At 45.0% G+C, this 21331-nt stretch overlaps 2 protein-coding genes across 7 annotated transcripts in view; one reads left to right on the plus strand and one right to left on the minus strand.

Annotated features, from left to right (window-relative positions):
* Positions 1 to 422: 422 nt before the first annotated feature.
* On the plus strand, positions 423 to 20768 carry MEST. 5 transcript variants are annotated; one of them, XM_003261340.4, is made up of 12 exons: positions 423 to 643; positions 9592 to 9746; positions 11378 to 11457; positions 12168 to 12245; positions 12371 to 12507; positions 12658 to 12716; positions 14367 to 14407; positions 14950 to 15020; positions 15277 to 15378; positions 17134 to 17210; positions 18422 to 18485; positions 19424 to 20764. In XM_003261340.4, exons 2-12 carry the CDS (start codon positions 9593 to 9595, stop codon positions 19539 to 19541), a joined length of 981 nt encoding a protein of 326 aa, XP_003261388.1. In that variant the 5' UTR covers positions 423 to 643; position 9592; the 3' UTR covers positions 19542 to 20764. The 5 variants fall into 5 exon arrangements, with proteins under 5 accessions (XP_003261388.1, XP_003261387.1, XP_030681471.1 ...); XM_003261339.4 differs by lacking the exon at positions 423 to 643 and adding an exon at positions 6287 to 6563 and having other exon boundaries at positions 19424 to 20768; XM_030825611.1 differs by lacking the exon at positions 423 to 643 and adding an exon at positions 6597 to 6808.
* COPG2 (coatomer protein complex subunit gamma 2) overlaps positions 20718 to 21331 on the minus strand; it is a 160501-nt gene continuing 159887 nt past the window's right edge. For both annotated transcript variants that reach the window (XM_030825607.1, XM_030825608.1), the window contains one exon: positions 20718 to 21277. In XM_030825607.1, the coding sequence (XP_030681467.1) occupies positions 21147 to 21277 (131 nt within the window). In that variant the 3' untranslated portion in view covers positions 20718 to 21146. The remainder of the gene's footprint in view (positions 21278 to 21331) is intronic.

Raw genomic sequence — 21331 nt, forward strand, 5'->3', positions numbered from 1 at the left:
ATACAGACTAGACAAGGAAGCATCAGTTATTAGGACAGGGGTCAGTTTGTAGTGTGGGAAAGAGGAGGTAGAGAAAGGGTAGTGAATTTCACCTAGCCCTTGTTGAGTATGAGATGTCTGTGTTCGCCATGTGAACAGCAGAAAGCAGGCAAATATAAGGATCTAGAGCAAGGGGTAGAGAGAGGGCTGGCGATGGAGACCATCTTTAGGGTAATTGCGAAATTAGGGGAATGGCTGAAATACAGAAGGCTCGCCAAAGATCTGTACGTTGTAAATAACTATCAAAATGTCACTTCTTTGGCCTTCACTTTTATTATGTAAAAGTACTCAGACCAGGCCGAATACAATTTTATTCTCTTTATCCAATGCCGTAGGCTATTGTCGAAGCCACGGCCTGCCATTTCATACCCCTTGCAATAGGTGGCGCTGACGCCTGGCAGGTAGAAGGCGGCAGCACATGCTGGGCTCGGGGGCGATGGGCTTGTGCGCGGACCTGGCGACGCTCTAGCCCCGAGCCGCGTATTCATGGCCGGGTCCTCCCTGGGAACAGGGTGAAGGCCGAGAACTTCTGGCCTCAGGAAGCGCATGCGCAACTGGTTCTCCCAAACATGGAGTCCTGTAGCCCAGGTCTTACCTGAATCAGGTAAGAGGCGGGCGGGGAAGGAGTGGAGCCTCCCCGTGCACCCTCGCAGCCCGCTCCAGGAGTGGGACTAGCCCTCCTTGGGGGTGTGGCTCTGTGCGTGGGCCACACCAGTCCTGGGGGCAGGTAAGTGCGCGTGGCCCAGGAGGCGTGAGGCTGTGCTGGCTAGGGGAGGGCTCCCGGGGCGCGTGGGTCCCCGCACGAGGTGCGCCGCCGCCGGTCCAGAAGAGGGCCACGTGGGCGAGAGCCTCGGTCGTCATCTCCCAGCACCTCGGGGTCGTAGAGAACAAAAAGCCACACAACCCTCGCCGAGGCTTGACCCCCGCAACAGAGTTTAGTCATTCCGTTAGCTGGCTCCACCCGCCCTCCTGGGTGTGGGGACTCGATTTCTAGGAGGCTGCGACTTCCTACTTGTGGGACAGCCAGCCTTGGAGGTAGGAAAGGTCGCAGGCACACGGGTGTGACCCAGTGGTAGAGGGCGCGGCTGTTCGGGGTCGGAGCTGCAGGTGCCGGTCCAGGCGCTGGGGTCACCAGGGCGGAGAGCGGCAGTGGTGGTGCGGCTGGGGGCCTGGTTCAGGGAGGGGGACAGCTGAAGAAGGTGTGAGGTGAGGAGAGCAATCGAGGAAAACGGAAGCACCTGCTCCTGGTTGACTCATTCTGGCTGGGGGCATAATCTAATGTGGGAAAGTAGTAACAGAAAAAAAAAAAAAAAAGCGAGAAAGAGCGACTGTGCTTGTGCTGAAGCCCTTTCCTCCTCCTAGCTCCCAGGCAGCCAGGAAATTGCCTGTCTGAAAGAAAGTAGCTGTTTTCCTTAGGGGACTGCGGTGAGCGACAAATGAGATGATATATGTGAAAGGGTAAAGAGCTATAAAAATGCAAGATTCTATTATTTAATTAGAATCCTTCAGCCTATTTATCTGTTTGAGTGGATAAAATGTCCTCTAGGTGGGGGATAGTGGGGCAGGAGTACCTGGTGAAGAAGTACCAGCTGTGGGATAATGGGATGTGTGGAGTAATGCAGAGGGTGTGTGAAGATAGTTTAGGGGTGCCCACTAATACTGTCACCTGGAGAAACAACCATCTGTCATTTAGGGTCATCTTATTTGGGTAAGAGATTATTCAGTTCCACTGCTTCCCTCGTCTACCACTCATCTTTTGAGCTTTTTACAGCCACTTTTACTCAAAAATGGGCCTGAAGAGGAACACACCAGTCGCTTCAGGGATATATTGGTTAATTTGTTTTTGTTTTGTTTTGTTTTTGAGATGGAGTCTCGCACTGTCGCCCAGGCTGGAGTGCAGTGGCGCCATCTCATCTCACTGCAACCTCTGCCTCCGGGGCTCAAGCTATTCTCCTGCCTCAGCCTCCCGGGTAGCTGGGACTACAGGCACACACCACTACACATGGCTAATTTTTGTATTTTTGGTAGAGACGGGGTTTCACCATGTTGGCCAGGCTCGTCTTGAACTCCTGACCTGAAATGATCTGCCTGCTTCAGCCTCTCAAAGTGCTGGGATTACAGGTGTGAGCCACTGCGCCCAGCCACATTGGTTAATTTGGTTGAGAGCGAGGTCGATGTGATTTTATTGATGATAATGTCTTCAATTTGCCTTGCCCTCAGTACAAAGCAGCATGTTGTACCAAGGGTTCTGGGCTGAGGGACATAACTAGGGAAGACTGAGTTGTGAATTTGTCTCCTCAGTAGAGGATCACCCTGGCCAAGTTCCAGTTCATCTTGGAGCCTTATTTTACAGCAGATGGGAAAAGACCTTGCAGGTCATTCATTCAGTCTTATATGCAGAGCTTGCATACCTGCCACAGGGTTACCCAGCCCCCAGTGGACAGAGAATTTGTCCCATACCAAAATGGCTGAGCCACCCAATCCCTCTAGACAGCCCCTACTGTTGGAAAATTCTTTATGTTGAATCGACATCTGTTTCTCTACAATTTGCACTCATTGGAGCCATACAGAATAAAATGTCTAATGCTGCTTCCACAAATATTTGAGGACTGCTAACACATTTCCTTCTTCTACTTACTCCACAAGGCTTCTTTTCTTCAAACTAAACATGCCCAGCTATTTCAAACAGGGAGGCAGTGTGGAGTAGTGGAAAGAAGGCCAGCTTTGGAGCCAGGCACATCTGCGTTCAGTTCCCAGCCCCTTCACATCCTAACACTTAGCGTTCCGAGCTGCCATATCTTTCTCTGAAATCTGTGAGTGAAAATACTCGTCTAGCCAGGCTACTGTGAGGATCAGGGAGATGCTGGGTGAAGATCCATGCTCATGGTAGGAGCTTAAAATACGAGAGCTGTTACACCTTCAGTTTGCAATTCATTTAGTTGATCTTCTCTGAACACATTCCTATTTGTCTCTGTGTTTCAATATCTGCTCTGTAGAACAGAATAAAATGCTTTCTGTGAGTTCTAACCAGCAGAATAGAATAGGATTAGCTTATTTTTGGTACTTCCCCTCAGTCTACAGTCACAGTAGCCTTTTTTAGGTCCTGTCTTACTGATTCAGTAAGTTTCTCAACCAAAACCCCTTCGTTAACATGTGCTCTTGTTCAGCCAAGTTTCTCCCATTATGAAGTGTTTCAGTTGATTTGAATCTACAACGATGGCTCTTGAAAGCGGCAGTCCTGGTTGTCTTGTTGTTCCATAAATATCCTGCACTTGTCATATTATGGGTCTCAAACTGGGGTTAGAAAAATATGGTTCTTGAATCTGTGGTACCATCTCTGCTGATCCCATACCACTGTTGTGAATCAGTGAGATAATAAATGCAGAGCTTTCTACATGAATTTTTGCACAAATCTGAGGTCTTATCATGAGGCGGAACTGTGTTAGACTTGGAATGTGACAAGAATGTGTGATAAGCCACTGGCTGAGGGAATACTACTGCATGAGATATCCTGCACAGTCCAGGATAGCATCTGTCCAGAGGAACTGAAAGGGTGCAACTTCCAGCAAGCCAGAGCCGACTTTGAATTTATGTGTGGCTGTGTGTTTTCTCAGGGCTCCAAGTGTTTTATACCTTGGGTCAAATTCTCCCCCTGCGGAGGAAGCTCCTTTCTGGAAGTAAATCAGGCACATTTAGAAGATTCGTTAACTCTTTGGCTCCTGGGGGATTATGGCCAGCATTTTCTCTCTTAGACTTCCCACAGCGAATTCCTGGTTGGGCCAAGCTGATATCTTTGAGCTGACTTCTGTACTTAGGGTTCTTCCAAACAGGAATATGCTTTCTCTGCCTAAGATCTGGGTTCCATGCCCATCTCAACCTCAATCTCTCCTTCAAGGAAGTTTTTCCTAACTACTGGGCCAGACATCAATAATGTCTGAAGGGAGGATTTCTCCCGAGTGCCAGACTTGGAATTCCTGTTGTCTTCAGGAGCTCTCCCTGGCACTCCCCGCTTCCCCCAGGGCCTTTAAACTGTTTCTCCTCCAGTCTGCCCGCTTGATCCATGTGGGTAGACATGTTCCATGGCCTTCAGAATAAGATCCTTTGTGGGGCACTCAGTCCATAAACAGAAAATTGCCTTCATCTTGGATGCTGGTGTTTCTGGCCTGGTGAGAATGAAAGTGTGGAATTGTTTGTAGGACTCAAAGTTTCCATTAACAATAAATATGAAAAATATATAACGCAAAGGCTTTTGTTATTGTTATTATTAAAATAGGAAAGCCTTTACCTTTTTGGAAGAACCGATTTAGATTTCGCAGAGTAATTCAGTCTTTAAAAGGTAGTGGTAGTTAAAATAGGTAATCTTTGACTTGTAAAGAGACTAATTTAAATTTTGTTAAGTAACCAATTAAGGCCATAAAGAGTTTAAATCCATCTGTGGCTTCTCATTTTCTCTAGAACAAATTCCTAATTCCCTGCGATGAAATTCTCTTGCTAGCCTAATTTTTTGCCGGCTCAAAGGACTTCCCGTTTTCCCCAAACACGCGGCCCTGAGCCTCCGGTGCTTTGCGAAAGCCGTCCCCTCCGGCTGGAATGTTCTTTGTCTCTCTGGTAAATGTCTATTCATCATTCAAGACCACCCTTCCCCCCCCTTAATTACTTCCTCCCCTGTGCGCCCTCAAATTCTTGTACTTATTCAAGCAGTATTTATTAGGGGCCAGCTTCGTGGCCGGCACCGGGGCGGGCTCTGGGGATACAAAAGGTGAATAATACTTGGGCTCGGCCTCTGAGGGCTTTACACGTTACGGAGGAGTGGGTCAACTGCCGCAAACGTCGCTAGGAAATTAAAAGGAAAATTTTAAAAAGTGGCAGTTCTTGTCTGTCTTCCCCTCCAGTTGGCCCGTGTCTTGCTCTCGGGCTGGGGCTATTTCTCATTTATTTCGCACCCCCGGTTCTTAGCGCCCTGTAGGTGCTAAATCAGCATTTGTTTCATGAGTGCTTTTACTGGGGGCAACCAGACCCCTGCGGAAGTGTACCTGTGTTGTGCCACAGGTTCCGATGATAGGCTCATAGGCGGTAGTTTCCTCAGTGTCCGTGGGTCGCCCCCAGTCCCGGGTTGGATGCCCCGCGGGCCAGCGCCGAACCTTTCGGGGTGCAGAGTTGCAGAACCGCGGAGGGCCTGGGCCGTGCGCGACCGAAGGGAGGCCTGCAGCGCCCCCTCTGGATGCAGCGGGCACGACCGGCCGCCCCGCTCACCCGCTCGCACCCCGCGTTTGTTCACCAGTATTTCAGTTTACGGTCAGAAAATGAACACAGACACTTCGTGATACTCTACACTTTTCAAAGGCGTAAGAGATGCCTTTTAAAGGATTATGCATTAGAAAAATTCCTCCCTTTTTCTTGTGCCTCTGGGCCCTTGCATTGTGATTCTATCTTAGGTAAATAAAGGGGGCTTTGCTCTCCTAATTGTACCCACTGTTCTGTGCAGCGCGGACCGGCGCATGCAGAGAGCAGGGCTGTGAGGGCGCTGCTGTGGCCAGGCGTCTGGCATGCTGACCACGTCGCGCTGCTGTAAAGGAAACCTGCCCTGCGCGGCGGCGGTGGCTGGAGTGGGAGAAACAGGACTTTGTGCAACTTTGGCCATAGTGGCCATCCCGTGAATCTGTTTACTAGCTTGGTGGTGGGTCCAACAGAGCTTGTTGCTCCCTAGCCGCTTGCTCGTGCCCTTGGTGGTTACCGGTAGTTAAGCTTAGGGCGCATAGGGCCCTCGTGGCTCGCCACCTCTCAGTACCCACGCTTCGAACGAGGGATGGGAGCAGGCGCCACGGCCGGCACCCCAGAGCCCTGCTGCCCCTTAGGTTGAGCGGCCATCCTCCTGTGGGGCTTGTGGGCAGCCTGTGGGGTTTGTGGGCGGCCTGTGGGGTTTGTGGGTGGTCTAAGGAAAAGAGTTGGGGCACTCAGGGGTCTGCTGTTTTTGCCCAGGGCCTTAACTCATCAGGGGAGGGTTTCTGCAGCAGAATCTCGGGCTCAGGGTTGGCAGTTAACGAGGGAGCAGCGGGGTCTTGGGGAGGGGGCTCGACACCCCTGAAGGTGCCCCCTAAAGGAGCCACTGTTAGAGGGGCACCCCATCTCCGTGGCCATGGCGGTGGTAGAGCGGCTGGGAGGGGCTCTGCGGCGAGCAGGGGAGCAGGCGGTAGGGGTTCTGCGGCGATGGGCGGGCTAGGGGCGGGGCGCGGGTGGGCTCTAAAAGTCGGTGCCCACTCGCTCCGCGCTGCCGCGGCAACCAGCACACCCCGGCACCTCCTCTGCGGCAGCTGCGCCTCGCAAGCGCAGTGCCGCAGCGCACGCCGGAGTGGCTGTAGCTGCCCGGCGCGGCGCCGCCCTGCGCGGGCTGTGGGCTGCGGGCTGCGCCCCCGCTGCCGGCCAGCCCTGCACGGCTGCGGGCTCGGCGGTGCCCGGTGCTTTGCAACGCTGCGGCGGGCGGCATGGGATAACGCGGCCATGGTGCGCCGAGATCGCCTCCGCAGGTGGGTGTGCGGCGGGAACGAGGGGGTGTGGCTGGCCGCCCTGGGACTAGGGCGCGGGCGAGCGGAGGACTGTGTGCCCGTGTCCGAGCTGGGGCTGCCTCTGGGCGAAAACTCTACCGACAGGCGGCACGCATTCCGCGCCCGCTCTGCCTGCTTGAGGAGAGGGTGTCACTCCTGCCCGCAATGGAATGTTCAGAACGCAGGACTTCCTTGGGTTAGGATTTCTAGACCCCGTAATCGCCTTGGTAAGATTTAGGATTTCTGGACCCCAGCGTCATCTTGATATGACTTAGGATCCCTAATGACCCTGGTCTCACCCTGATGCGAATTGGGATTTTTAGATCCTGGCATCACCCTGGCGCGATTTAGGATTTTTATACTCAGTCATTGCTGCAGCATGATTTAGGATTTCTAAACCCCAGCATCGCCCTGGTTTGATTTAGGATATTTAGACTCCGGCTTCCTTCTGGTGCGATTCAGGATTTTTAGACTCCGCCGTTGCCGTGGCGCGATTTAGGATTTATAGATCCCAGCAAAGCCCTGGTGCGATGTAGGATTTTTAGACCCCGCCATTGCCGTGGTGCGACTTAAAGGATAGACCCCAGCATCGCCCTGGTGCGATTTAGAATTTTTAGAACCCCGGTATCTCCGTGGCACACCTTAGGATTTCAAGAACGGGATAATCGCAGTGCCCAGATCGCCGCGGTACAGCTTAGGATTTCAAGACCCAGGTATCACGGTGGCGGGAGTCACCGCAGAGTGACTAGAACTCGCAGTGCCCATCAGCCGCCTTAAGTATTTTTCAGATTTCAGTAACAAGCGCGAGTGAGAACGGCGATGTGACCAAACTGTCATGTTGCGCAGGGATTGTTCACCTTGGTTTCGCGGGTTTTCAAAGTGGTTCGTCTCGCGGCGACGCCATCAGGTGGGCGGCAGGTTGGGTGGTATTATTACGGGAGTGTGTTTTTCTGTTTACAAGATGAAGAAATCAAGGCTCAGAAATTTCTGGAAAGTTTGTTACTGGAGTTTGCTTATTGTCTCCGCTCACGGCTCATCAAATAGTTGGGATTTTGGCCAAAAAATGTTTGCCTAACCCATTTTGCCTACTGACTGCTAGGTTGCTTCACTTCTAAAAATCCTAAAAGGTCATGGGGGCATTTTTACTGAGGTAGTAAGACAAAAAACGGCTCCCTGAGAGGTTGCCTCTGCTTTCTTGGAGTAAGAGGAGGAGGGTGTGGAGGGGGTTGTCCAGGAGTGGAGTATGTTGGTCGATCGCCTCGTTTTTTAACCCCCACTTTCCCTAAGCACCGGCGGGGAAGCCTCCCCATTTGCCGCTCTGGCCGCCCCTCCCGGGGCTCTCTGCTGAGTCACTGCCGAGATTTACTGCTGGAACCCCGTGGATGAATGCGATGAGAAGCATTGGGGGAAGGGAGTAATGAAATCCGCACATGAAAATGTATGCATTGAAGTACAGGACAGATAGGGCTGGGCAAATGATCATCAAAACCTAATGCTTTTTGTCATCTGACCTTTCAAGAAGATATTGGGATATAGCCTGCTATTGTTGTGGGGTGAAAACTGTGATATAACCATCATGTTCTGGCACTTTTTTGAACCATTTCTAGTATTACCTTGAGAAGTAGGACCAAATGGTTCTATCCGTCTTATGGACAGGTACTTTGGAGAAAAAAGGAAATGACTGCCCTAATAATGCCTAAAATATAGCCTGGGGAGCTGACATTCTTTAAGAAACATGGTTATTTTACCACTGTAAAACTACAGGTTTGTTTTTAGAGTTTAGCAAAAAGTATCGGGGATTTTGGGGGAAAAAGTATCGTGTAAGTTGAGGAAATTAGCGAACGGGTAGGTAGATTACAGGCAATAGGGAAGAACGTGTGTACAGACAAAGCCATTTCCCCCAGGGCTTTAGCAATTAATTTATTTTAGCTCTATGACAACTCTAATTTTAGTTTTGGAGGGTATTATTTCCATTCTGGCTGTTTTGAGAGAACTTCCATTCTACTGACAATTCTTGATCTGTTGACCATCAGAAGTCATAGACTTGAAACAGAACTGTTTATAATTCCTGTTTGGCACTCCTTGTCAATGTGGATAAACGGACTTGTGCCTTTGAAGTCCTGGGCATGGGAGGGTTGGGTGTACCAACCAGTGCTCTTTTTCCAAAGACAAAATCAATTCTCACACGCTGGGTATGAGTTATGCCTTATCTGGGGGCGGGGGAGCGTCTTAGGAAATTAAATGGAAACTTAAAGAGTCTGCTAAGAAAAGCAGAAATATAATCTACCGCCTTGACCTCTCAAGAGATTAGATATTCGGGGTCATGACAAAGCTGCTTATGTTGGAATACACAGCGCAGCTATCTTACTTTCACAGACTGTTTACCCTGAGCAGTTTCTCAGCCCAAATTCAGAAAGGAGTACTAAATGGGGCTTCATTTAGGCAGGAGGGCTGAAAATCAGGAGTAGCCCTCTGCTTGAGGACATGTGATAAGTTACTACACACACATACTCTTTAAAACATGAGATATAGCACATATATATTTTTTGAACATTTTACTGGTGGGGGCTAGTGGGTAGATGGTAGAGCTTTTGGAGTAAATAAGAAAGAAGTTATTTTTTTCCTGGGAAGCCTTGATAAAAGTCAACGAAAGAGTGTCCAGCATTTAAGTAATCTCCCTTTTATTTATATGAAGTCCTCTTCAGCAGGTATTGGGAAGACCACAAGGGTAGGGGCTAAGGGGTTAAAGTCGGGGAGCAGAGGCAGAAGATTATATGTTGAAATAATGTATTTTTTTTTTCCTTAAGATTGGAATGATGAACAAATATGGCGAGTGCTATGGCAGACAGAGGTTCGATTATAGTCTCGGTCAGCTTTGTGCCTATGTGAAGGGCAATGTAATCATTGCATGGTAACAGCAATCTCCCACCCCATCTTACCAGGTTTTGGTTTGTAGATGAGTGGACAATGTTACCTGACTGCTTACAGTGGGTCTCTGCTTTTCCTACAGGATGAGGGAGTGGTGGGTCCAGGTGGGGCTGCTGGCCGTGCCCCTGCTTGCTGCGTACCTGCACATCCCACCCCCTCAGCTCTCCCCTGCCCTTCACTCATGGAAGTCTTCAGGCAAGTTTTTCACTTACAAGGGACTGCGTATCTTCTACCAAGGTAAGAAGTGGACTATTGGAACACCTGCGTGTGTCGGTCACATAAGTCCCAGCCGAGGTATTTATTTTGTGTCTATTGGTCTCTTGTTGCTCCTTAATGATGGAGGAGAGTATCTCTCTCTCTTTTTCTGTGTAGTGTGCTTGCAGAGAAGCGTAGAAAACTGCTGGGAGAATGGGGATTGGGACTGAGATTCCAACCTGCAGACCTTACCTTTTAGTATAAGTTTTCTTTGTAGCTTGATATGTATTCCAATATTAGTTTTTTTTTTTGAGCAACCTTAGTGTCAGGTAATATATAAAATATTAATAGATATAACCAGCATTGGTTCTCTCCTTACCATCCCTGATTTCATTTTATCTTTTTCTGTAGATTATTTGTAGTGTAACTGTGATTTGTCTTAATATCATTATATAAATTAATTTGCTAGTGATATTTATTATTATGACTACTTATCAAGTAATTACCATATACCAGGCACTGAGTTATGTTTTCAGCCTTCATTGTTTAATCTTTACAACAGCATTTGGAGATAGGTGCCATTAACCTCATTTTATAGGTGAAGAAACTGAGAAACAGATTGGAAATGATTTATTTTGAGCGGGGGTCAAGAGCAATAACGAAAAATGTTTGTCATAAACCGTTTTTCATTATTGCTCCTGACCTCCTCTCATTTGCTATATTCAATTAAGTAAGTATACAATTTTTATTATGTTGGCTTGGGTTATTTCCAGTTTTACTGTTTTAAAAAACTAATGTTGAAGGAAAAGCTTCATGTCCGTCCAGTTTATTTTTTCCTTACATTTTCAAACTATACTACTTGTATAAATGGAATGATTTTATTTGCACAGATTCTCAAGAACAAAACTCTTAGGCTAAAGTATATACAAGTTTTAACTGCTTCTAAATTATTTTTGAAAACCATATTACCAAGTTTTCATGTCACTGGCAGTATATGAATGTACTAGTTTTAATCCAATACTATTAGCAAGGTTAATATTGTCTAAATGTTTACCTAATTTAGATGATGCTGAATGCTTCCGTATTGTCATATGCATTAAAAAAGTTCATGTTTATGTTGATTAAGCCCTTTTTATAGTTGACAGGATTTTGTAATAGTTTTATTATGTTTTTGATGTTAGACTGGGTCTCCTGCTGAATAAAAGGTGCTGAGCAAACAGCATAAGCTAAAGGTGTTCCCTGGGAATAGTTGCTATATCTTAGAGAATTTCTGTGAGGCCATTCATGATAAAGTACAAAGCATTTGTAGTTTATGTGTTGTGATCATATGCTTTTAACTGTGAAAATTTACTTTTCACTGTGAAAAAATTTGCATATTACAGAACAAAAGGAGAAATGGGGAGATGCTTTTTAAAAATACCTAGGCGAAAGTAAAGGTGCCTTCAAGTATTTTCACATAGCATGATTTTTACAATGTTTTAATATACAGATTAAAAGAAAAGGCCTGTTCTCACCTAACGCAGTAAGCTTACATTTTAAAAATAATTGTGTCATTTTAATGCCAATTTGGTCACAGTTTCTTGTCCTTTGCATCAGATTACTTAGATTTTAACATCTTCGAGGTTATTTTTATAGGGATTTGGCATAATTGATTGTACTTTCCTTCTTCCTAGACTCTGTGGGTGTGGTTGGAAGTCCAGAGATAGTTGTGCTTTTACACGGTTTTCCAACATCCAGCTACGATTGGTACAAGGTAATGAAGTCAGACTTCTATGTCCTACTGTGTATTAAAAAACCTCGGCCAGGCGCGGTGGCTCAAATCCTAGCACTTTTGGGAGGCTGAGGTGGGAGGATGACCTGAGGTCAGGAGTTTGAGACCAGCCAGGCCAACATGGCGAAACCCCATCTCCACTAAAAATAGAAAAATTAGCCAGGCATGGTGGCATAAGCCTGTAATCCCAGCTACTCGGGAGACTGAGGCAGGAGAATCACTTGAACTCGGGAGGCAGAGGTTGCAGTGAGCCGAGATCACACCACTGCACTTCGGCCTGGGTGACGGAGCGAGAGTCTGTCTCAAAAAAAAAAAAAAAAAATTTTTTTTTAATAAAAATTAAAGTAACCTCAAGGATTTTGTTGTCAGCACTAGAAGGCTCTTGCACATTTGAATTGCTTTTAAAAAATATTAAATGTTGAACTGTTCCTTATTTACTGAAGGGAATAATAAACTCCTTGGCACTCTGGAAGGGATCACTGTCAAGTTACCCTCCCTCAACAGGGATTAATTACCAGGAATAAAGCATTTTCCAAGAGGATCATCTGTGGGACCTGTGGTGGTTTCATGGGGTTTTCTCTTTATGGAAGTCTGTTAAGCCAAGATAGGGCTGAAGCGCCTGTGCTACTGTAAGGTCTGGTGAAAGGGAAGGGCAGGAGCAGAAAGCCCAAATCATCCTTTCTTTCTTGTAGATTTGGGAAGGTCTGACCTTGAGGTTTCATCGGGTGATTGCCCTTGATTTCTTAGGTTTTGGCTTCAGTGACAAACCGGTAAGCGGCACCTATCTGGGGTTGGTAATGGGGTGTGGGGGTGGACGCAGACTGTGAGGGTCAGGCTGGCAGAGAGAGCTGTCCTCATGACCTCATCCTGTGTATGTGGGCTTTCCTTTCCTCAGAGACCACATCACTATTCCATATTTGAGCAGGCCAGCATCGTGGAAGCGCTTTTGCGGCATCTGGGGCTCCAGAACCGCAGGATCAACCTTCTTTCTCATGACTATGGAGATATTGTTGCTCAGGAGCTTCTCTACAGGTCAGTGGAGCTTCAGACTTCAGCTTATGATGCTAGGAGAGTACATTGTTTCTGGACTGTTTGTATCCTTTTTCTCTCTTGGGAGTTGTCTTCAGCGGTGCACTGGTTTAAGTCTGCTCAGCTACATGTGTTTCCTCATCTCCCTTCTAGGTACAAGCAGAATCGATCTGGTCGGCTTACCATAAAGAGTCTCTGTCTGTCAAATGGAGGTAATTGCCTTGGCGGTAGGTAGAAAGTGGGTGTAGTCTAGAAGGGCCATCTTTAGATACAGCGGCACTTAAATGGTAATCTGATAATATTTCAAGTAGACAATTAAACTATGGGATCTCTGCCTCTTCTGTGCCATCAACTCCTTTGGTGGTCTGACAAGATTTATGGACCCTTTCTCAGCATGTTTTTAAATAAAGAAACAAACAGCATTACAAAGGATAGTGACTTTACTTACATAGTCAATAAAAAGCTGCAATATAGTCATATGTGCTTTTTCAATGCATTAGATAGCAAGTTCTAGTGGAAGACCTAGTAACAGCTATATCAGAAGGAGTGAGGAGTGTAAAGACTGTTTGCCGTATCTGAAACAACTGCAATAGGTTATGAGAGTATAGGATTGAAGATACAGAAAAAAGCCACAAGTGTTTCTACTACGTGTAGAAAATCCTTACTTAATGTCATCAATGGGTTCTTGGAAACTGTGATTTTAAATGAAATGTTATTCTCATCAATGTTTTAAAGAAAGGATGTTATTCAAGGACCTGCTGTACCTCATTCTGCTTAAAGCCGAAGTTTCCAAGAATGCATCCTGATGTTAAGTGAGGACTTAACTGTATGAGATTCCCCAGCTCCTAACTGATGGCAGTGCCAAGTTTCAGTTAGAAAATACTGAACCCCTGATTAGACTTTCTGGGCAGCCAGCTTGCAAGTTCATGAATACCCAAATGTCTCCTGAATGCCGTAAGAGCAGACTGGGAGCCACTTATGCTCATGGCTTTCTTCCACTGACTCTGAAGAGAAAGGGAAAAGGAAAAACTCTAGGTTTTTTAAAGGACCTATACTTATTTAAAAACTTGTTTTATTCTTGCAGCCCAAATCATTAACCCTCGTGTTCTGAGTGATAGGGGGAAATGCTAAGGGGTGTCAGAGCCTGGTTATCAGCATTTTGGATGACCATATATTTTCTCCCCGTGTCACTATCTTTTTTTTTTTTTTTTTTTTTTTTTTGAGACGGAGTCTCGCTCTGTCGCCCAGGCTGGAGTGCAGTGGTGCGATCTTGGCTCACTGCAAGCTCCGCCTCCCGGGTTCACGCCATTCTCCTGCCTCAGCCTCTCCGAGTAGCTGGGACTATAGGCGCCTGCCACCATGCCCGGCTAATTTTTTGTATTTTTAGTAGAGACGGGGTTTCACCGTGGTCTCGATCTCCTGACCTTGTGATCCGCCCGCCTCGGCCTCCCAGAGTGCTGGGATTACAAGCGTGAGCCACCGTGCCCGGCCTACCCGTGTCACTATCTTTAAGATGGGAAAAGTAATTCCAGTGGGATTTATTGTGACCAGTTAAACACAGAATTCCTGGAGAAGTAATTAGATGACAGTTTTAAATTGTTATTTGTAATTCTGTTTTGGTGGTAAAGGCTGCAGAGGTGATGGTGAATAGGGTGGGTAGTTTCTGATAATGGGCTTGCCTTTGACCTAAATGTAGGTAGGCTGGGCGAGGTGGCTTGTGCCTGTAATCCCAGCACTTTGGGAGGCTGAGGTGAGAGGATTGCTTGAGCTTGAGACCAGCTGGGCAACCCAGTGAGATCCTGTCTCTATAAAAAACAAAATTAAAGCTGTAGGTAAATGACTAAGATAAGTCTCTTCTACAGGTATCTTTCCTGAGACTCACCGTCCACTCCTTCTCCAAAAGGTTGGTACTTCACTGATAGACCTTTAGTTTTAGGATTTGTACTGACAAAAATAATGCTGGGACCTTTTAAGGGCCATAGCTCCTGTAATCGGCAGTAGTTAAATCCTCTTCCTTGTGAATTTATATTAATGAAGTTACTTTTTCCCTTCTTAGGCAACTAAAGCAGAGGCAGTGGCCCCCTACATAAACCGAAAACCAATCCTAAGAATAAGAGATCAACAAATATTTGGAGAAATAACAGCTATGGAAAGATCTGTGTCACAAGCTTGATGTTTGAACAAATTAGGATCCTACTCTAAACTTGAGTATCAGAGTTAAAGTTTTAGGGATTTAGTGAATTGTAGAAAAGTAATCTTAGATGGAATTAGAAATAGATTTTTCTTCCTTGAGAGAATACAGGTAGGCAAAACAAAATGCCAAGTACCAAACCATTCAGTAGCAGGAGATTTGGCTAAAGATTTAGTTCCTAGTATAAAACCTTTTGCCCCAGTGAGGATCTTCCTCTGGGTTCTTGAGCTTTACTTCCACTTATTCCCCTGCAGCTACTCAAAGATGGAGGTGTGCTGTCACCCATCCTCACACGACTGATGAACTTCTTCGTATTCTCTCGAGGGTAAGTGTCACTGTCAAAGATTGTGGCCTAGAACAATGTCGTGAAAAGTTGGTGCCATTACAATTCTGGGCCAAATCCTAAAGCTTGATATTTTAAAGCAAAGGTGTTGGCCGCTTGCCAGGGAAGTAGAAGGAATTCATAAATCACTTATGGGTCAGACTGCATGGCCCAGACTGCATGGCCTCTGAGGTTCCAGCCATATTGAACATTCTGAGTTCTCCTCACACTTATCTTCCTGCATTTTGGACTCTTTCAGTCTCACCCCAGTCTTTGGGCCGTATACTCGGCCCTCTGAGAGTGAGCTGTGGGACATGTGGGCAGGGATCCGCAACAATGACGGGAACTTAGTCATTGACAGGTAAGAAATTACCCTTTGCTGTGGTTTCCAGAGAAGCGTTTTTGTGGAGAGTGGGGATTGCTTGCTCTGTTCCTTGCTGGCTTATTCCCTATCACAGGAAGGCTGATAATGACCTATGGGGCAAACCAAAAAGTCACAGTCTATATGAAGAAAGAAATAGAAAATAGAGTGAAACTGGACTCTTTGTTAGTATTAAATGCTTCAAAGTATTGAATCATGGTTGTGAAAGTAGCCTAGTGCCTCCCTCAAGGTACAAGGCTCTTCCTTTTGCCTATCTTTCTGCAGCAACGGGGAGTGAGAGGGCAGACTTCTCTTTCTCTGTCTTGTACAAAGAATTCCCATGCCTTGGTTCAAATGAGAATGCAGACACTTTCACAGGGGACCCAGAGGTGGTGATACCTGTAACTACTTGGGATAAGGCTCTGTCTTCTAGCCACCTGGCTCAGTGTAGCTTCAAGTGTTTTTACTGATGGCTTTGCTGGGAATTGTGTTAGAGGGAGCCAATCCTGCCACCCTCTCCTAACCCCCAACAGGATCCCTGAACATTTCATTTTAGTATTACAAAACTGAAGAACAATTAAGACTGTCTTTTAAAATTATATTTTCCTTTCCAAAAAGTAAATACTATTTCTAAGATGAGATATTTGAGGTTTACAAAAATAACTGTCCTGGAGTTGCCAGGCAGAATGAGCAGAATACATGAGTTTGAGTTCTAAACTGTGGCAGTGGTGTCTTACGCTGGAGAAAGAGGAATTCTCTCCATTTTATCTGTGGTCAGATGAAGCTTTGTGCTCATCAACATCTACACTTAGAATTTTGATGTAGATGTCGGCTGGGCGCAGTGGCTCACGCCTGTAATTCGGGCACTTTGGGAGGCCAAGGTGGGCGGATCATATGAGGTCTGGAATTCGAGACCAGCCTGGCCAACATGATGAAAGCCCGTGTCTACTAAAAATACAAAAATTAGCCAGGTGTGGTGGCACATGTCTGTAATTCCAGCTACTCAGGAGGCTGAGGCACAAGAATTGCTTGAGCCCAGGAAGCAGAGGTTGCAGTGAACTGAGATCATGCCACTGCACTTCAGCCTGGGCACAGACTCCGTCTCAAAAAAAAAAAAAAAAAAAGAAGTAGATGTCAACACAGAAGATCATGTGTTACAATCCTCTTATTTTAAAAATGAGGAGGCTAGCCAGGTCCTTTGGCACATGCCTGTACTCCTAGCTACTTGGGAGGCTGAGGTGGGAGGATCTCTTGAGGTCAGGATTTATAGCTGTAGTGAGCTATGATTGCACCTGTGAATAGCCATTGCACTCCAGCCTAGGTATCATAGGGAGACCCTGTCTTTTAAACAAACCAACAAATGAGGAAACCGAGTTGAAAGATCTGTGTTATATATTTGAGTCAGAGAGGTAGGTAGTGGTGGAGCCTAAATTGGAACCTTAGACCTGGGCTTTTTAGTTACATAAAATCCAAACCAACTATCAGCCTTCCTAGATCTCATTCCCTGCTTAATAAATACACAAAACCACTAATTCTTATATTGATAGTAGGCATAATCACTACTAGAGCTACATGGTGGTTAACTCTAGAGGTTAACAGAAATGGATAAATTAAGTGGGACATTTCCAGGAATGCTAAACTGCTTCTGGATTAAGAAATTGTATCTTGTGTTCCTTGTGGCTCTTGTCATGCCCTTGAATCCCTGTAACAGTAAAGGTTTCTTGTTCTGCGCATGCTGACTTACCTGTCCTACAGTCTCTTACAGTACATCAATCAGAGGAAGAAGTTCAGAAGGCGCTGGGTGGGAGCTCTTGCCTCTGTAACTATCCCCAGTGAGTATTTTTATATCATTGATAGGAAACTGAAGGACTATAGGGTTAAAATAATCGCAACTCCTTTATACAATTAGGGTTACCAGATTTAGCAAATAAAAATGTAAGATACCCAGTTAAATTTGAATTTTAGATAAACAACAAATGCTTTTTTAGTATTTAAGTATATGTTGTACAATATTTGGGATCTACTTACACCAAAAAAAATAATTTTTCATCTGAAATTCAAATTTATCTGGGTATCCTTTATTTTACTGGCAACTGTACTCATGACATCTGGAACAGTGATGTGTGTGTGTAGAGTGAAGTATATAAAAAGCTGAGACATTACTGTAAAGGTAGTTGGTATTACTGATTTCTGTGGTGTGCATTGTCAGTAACTGCCACATTACATGCTGAATTGCTCGGACAGAAGGCTGTTTGGATTACTAATCAAGAGGCTATAGGTGGTTTGTGCTTATTTGTCATTTCATTCTTACAGATTTAAAAAAAAATTACGGTGTTTCACACATAGTGATTAGTGCTCAGGAAATTATTGGTTGATTTCAAATGTCAAGGGTCTGTTATAACTGAAGAGAGACTTAAAGAATGATAGTATTCTGGACTTAGAGAATGTTGAAAGTTGGGCATATTCCATTTGGTCCAGGGTGCAGGAGAGCTGGATGAGGGACCAAATGGTTGTCTATAGGAGGAGATGTGTCCAGTGAATGAACTGGTGCATGCCTAGCAGTTCTTTAGAGGTTACCTAATAAAACAAGCTAGGTTTTCTATCACACAAAAAATTATTTATAGAAAATATTTTCTTGGGCTGGGTGAGGAGGCTCACGTCTGTAATCCTAGCTCTTTGGGAGGCTGAGGCGGGAGGACTGCTTGAGCCCAGGAGTTTGGCACCACTCTGGGCAACATAGTGAGAAAAATTTTTCTCTACAGATAAATTTAAAAGTTAGCCAAGTGTGGTGTTGCACACCTGTATGTAGTCTCAGCTACTGAGGACACTGAGGTGGGAGGATCGCTTGGGCCAACGAGTTTGAGGTTATAGTGAGCTATGACTGCACCACTGCACTCCAGCCTGAGCAACAGAGAGAGACCTTGCCTATTATAATAAAAAAAGGAAGGAGAAAACATTTCTTTTTGGAGAGGAGTTAATTTTAGGGTGGGAGTAGAACAGATGTGAGAGCTGTTAAGTATTTCATTCCTTTTCTCTTTTCTAGTTCATTTTATCTATGGGCCATTGGATCCTGTAAATCCCTATCCAGAGTTTTTGGAGCTGTACAGGTGAGTCTCCCCGAGAGAGGTCTATGTTTTGTTAGTATCTCATCCTGACAGTGGTAAACAGAATTGCCTGTTGAGGGCTATTGGCTCTAGCCATTGTCTCTAACCTCACTGGCTGTTCATCCAGGAAACAATAAAAAGATTGAGTTGAGGAATCTTATTCTAACATAATTGTAGTATCAAAACATTCAGTTATACATTCTCTTGATTTATACATAGTCTGTTTTCACTGTCATGACTGCTGCATATTCCTTGGTGTACAAAAAGCTCTCATGTGAATCAAAGGTTGAAAGTGGATATATCCTACAAAGTGTTTGTTTCAGTCTGATTGTAAAGCCAATTCATTGATTTAGGCTGAGCAGATGGCAAGGAGAGATTGAGAAGAGCTCACTGTGGAAAAGTGCCTTCTCATTGGTTGCTATTCTCTCTAGGTGCTTACTTGGAAGGTATCAGAATATGAAATCTTGATTATGTCACATAAGAATGTTCCATACCTTCCTGTGGCCTACTGGATACAAGCTAGTAGTAAACAGCTTGCATATAATTTTAAATAAAACACCCCCTCTCATCTCCTCCTGGGATTAAGGGAAGATCCTTGGTTATCTCTGCCTGGGCAGTGAGTTGCTATGTGATCCACTTGTTTGATGCTTCATCCTTCTCTAAGGAGCTGAAAGTCATCTTGCTTTGACAATTGTTGCAAAAGTGTTATATTTTCAAGTTGTTGTTTGTCGGATTATGAACATTTAAAAACTAGTTTGTATAAATGGAATTGGCAGGTTTATCTGCCTAAGATACAATTTCAGAGTAGAAGGTGAATAAGCTCTTTGGTGGCTCCTTCCAGTGTGGTGTCTCCACAGGGTCATTTACGGGGGCTTCCCACTGGCTTAACATCCCTCCCCCTCCAGCCTCAAGTTCACCTGCGTGCTGTTCTCTTCCACTAGGAAAACGCTGCCGCGGTCCACAGTGTCGATTCTGGATGACCACATTAGCCACTATCCACAGCTAGAGGATCCCATGGGCTTCTTGAATGCATATATGGGCTTCATCAACTCCTTCTGAGCTGGAAAGAGTAGCTTCCCTGTATTACCTCCCCTACTCCCTTATCTGTTGTGTATTCCACTTAGGAAGAAATGCCCAAAACAGGTCCTGGCCATCAAACATTATTCTCTCACAAAGTCCACTTAAATTGGTGAACAGTGTATAGGAAGAAGCTAGCAGGAGCTCTGACTAAGGTTGACATAATAGTCCACCTCCCATTACTTTGACATCTGATCAAATGTATAGACTTGGCTTGGTTTTTGTGCTATTAGGAAATTCTGATGAGCATTACTATTCACTGATGCAGAAAGACGTTCTTTTGCATAAAAGACTTTTTTTAACACTTTGGACTTCTCTGAAATATTTAGAAGTGCTAATTTCTGGCCCACCCCCAGCAGGAATTCTATAGTAAGGAGGAGAAGAAGGGGGTCTCCTTCCTTCTCCTTGAATGACGTTATGGGCACATGCCTTTTAAAAGTTCTTTAAGCAACACAGAGCTGAGTCCTCTTTGTCATACCTTTGGATTTAGTTTCATCAGCTGTTTTTAGTTATAAACATTTTGTTAAAATAGATATTGGTTTAAATGATATAGTATTTTAGGTATGATTTAAGACTATGATTTACCTATACATTATATATATTTTATAAAGATACTAAACCAGCATACCCTTACTCTGCCAGAGTAGTGAAGCTAATTAAACATGTTTGATTTCTGAATAAATTGAACTAAATCCAAACTATTTCCTAAAATCACAGGACATTAAGGACCAATAGCATCTGTGCCAGAGATGTACTGTTATTAGCTGGGAAGACCAATTCTAACAGCAAATAACAGTCTGAGACTCCTCATACCTCAGTGGTTAGAAGCATGTCTCTCTTGAGCTACTGTAGAGGGGAAGGGATTGTTGTGTAGTCCAAGTCACCATGCTGAATGTACACTGATTCCTTTATGATGACTGCTTAACTCCCCATTGCCTATCCCAGAGAGGCTTTCCAATGTAGCTCAGTAATTCCTGTACTTTACAGACAGGAAAGTTCCAGAAACTTTAAGAACAAACTCTGAAAGACCTATGAGCAAATGGTGCTGAATACTTTTTTTTTTAAGCCACATTTCATTGTCTCAGTCAAAGCAGGATTATTAAGTGATTATTTAAAATTCATTTTTTTAAATTAGCAACTTCAAGTATAACAACTTTGAAACTGGAATAAGTGTTTATTTTCTATTAATAAAAATGAATTGTGACAAAAGTGGACTCTGGCTTCCCCTCCCCCCCACCCCCACCCCTCTGGGATAAAAATTTTCCAGCATTGCCAGGAGCTTTCAGGTACACATTAAAGAATAAAATGAAGTTAAGCAGCTGGAGTATAGGATAGTATTTGATTTTCAAGATCACCCGAAGCTGCACTATCGTCCCAAAGCTGACCAAGTAGAATAAAAAGAAAAAAAAAAAAAACCCATGCGCAAAGATAGACATTTGCTTGATCTGCTGGCTCAGGGCCAAATGTTTAATTTGCTTCTCCAAAGTCATTCATCTTCAAAAGTGTGATTCTGGGAAACTGATGCCACTAGCCTAAAAGCCCACTGACCATGAAGTGTGCATCAGTTTCCTCTTGTCCAGTAAGCCTTTATCCAACAGAAGCTAAGATAACATCTACAGGTGTTCTCTCTTTGCTTCTGACAGTCACCTGCATGGTCACTCCATCGGCTAAGGCCAGCCTGGACCTCACCAATAAATCATAGCCACCTCTGAATATACCTGAGAGAAAAAAGTGAGGAAAACCATATTAAGAACCCAAAACAAGCACTGGAT

Source organism: Nomascus leucogenys, chromosome 13, assembly GCF_006542625.1.
Source record: "Nomascus leucogenys isolate Asia chromosome 13, Asia_NLE_v1, whole genome shotgun sequence".
Lineage (NCBI taxonomy): Eukaryota > Metazoa > Chordata > Mammalia > Primates > Hylobatidae > Nomascus > Nomascus leucogenys.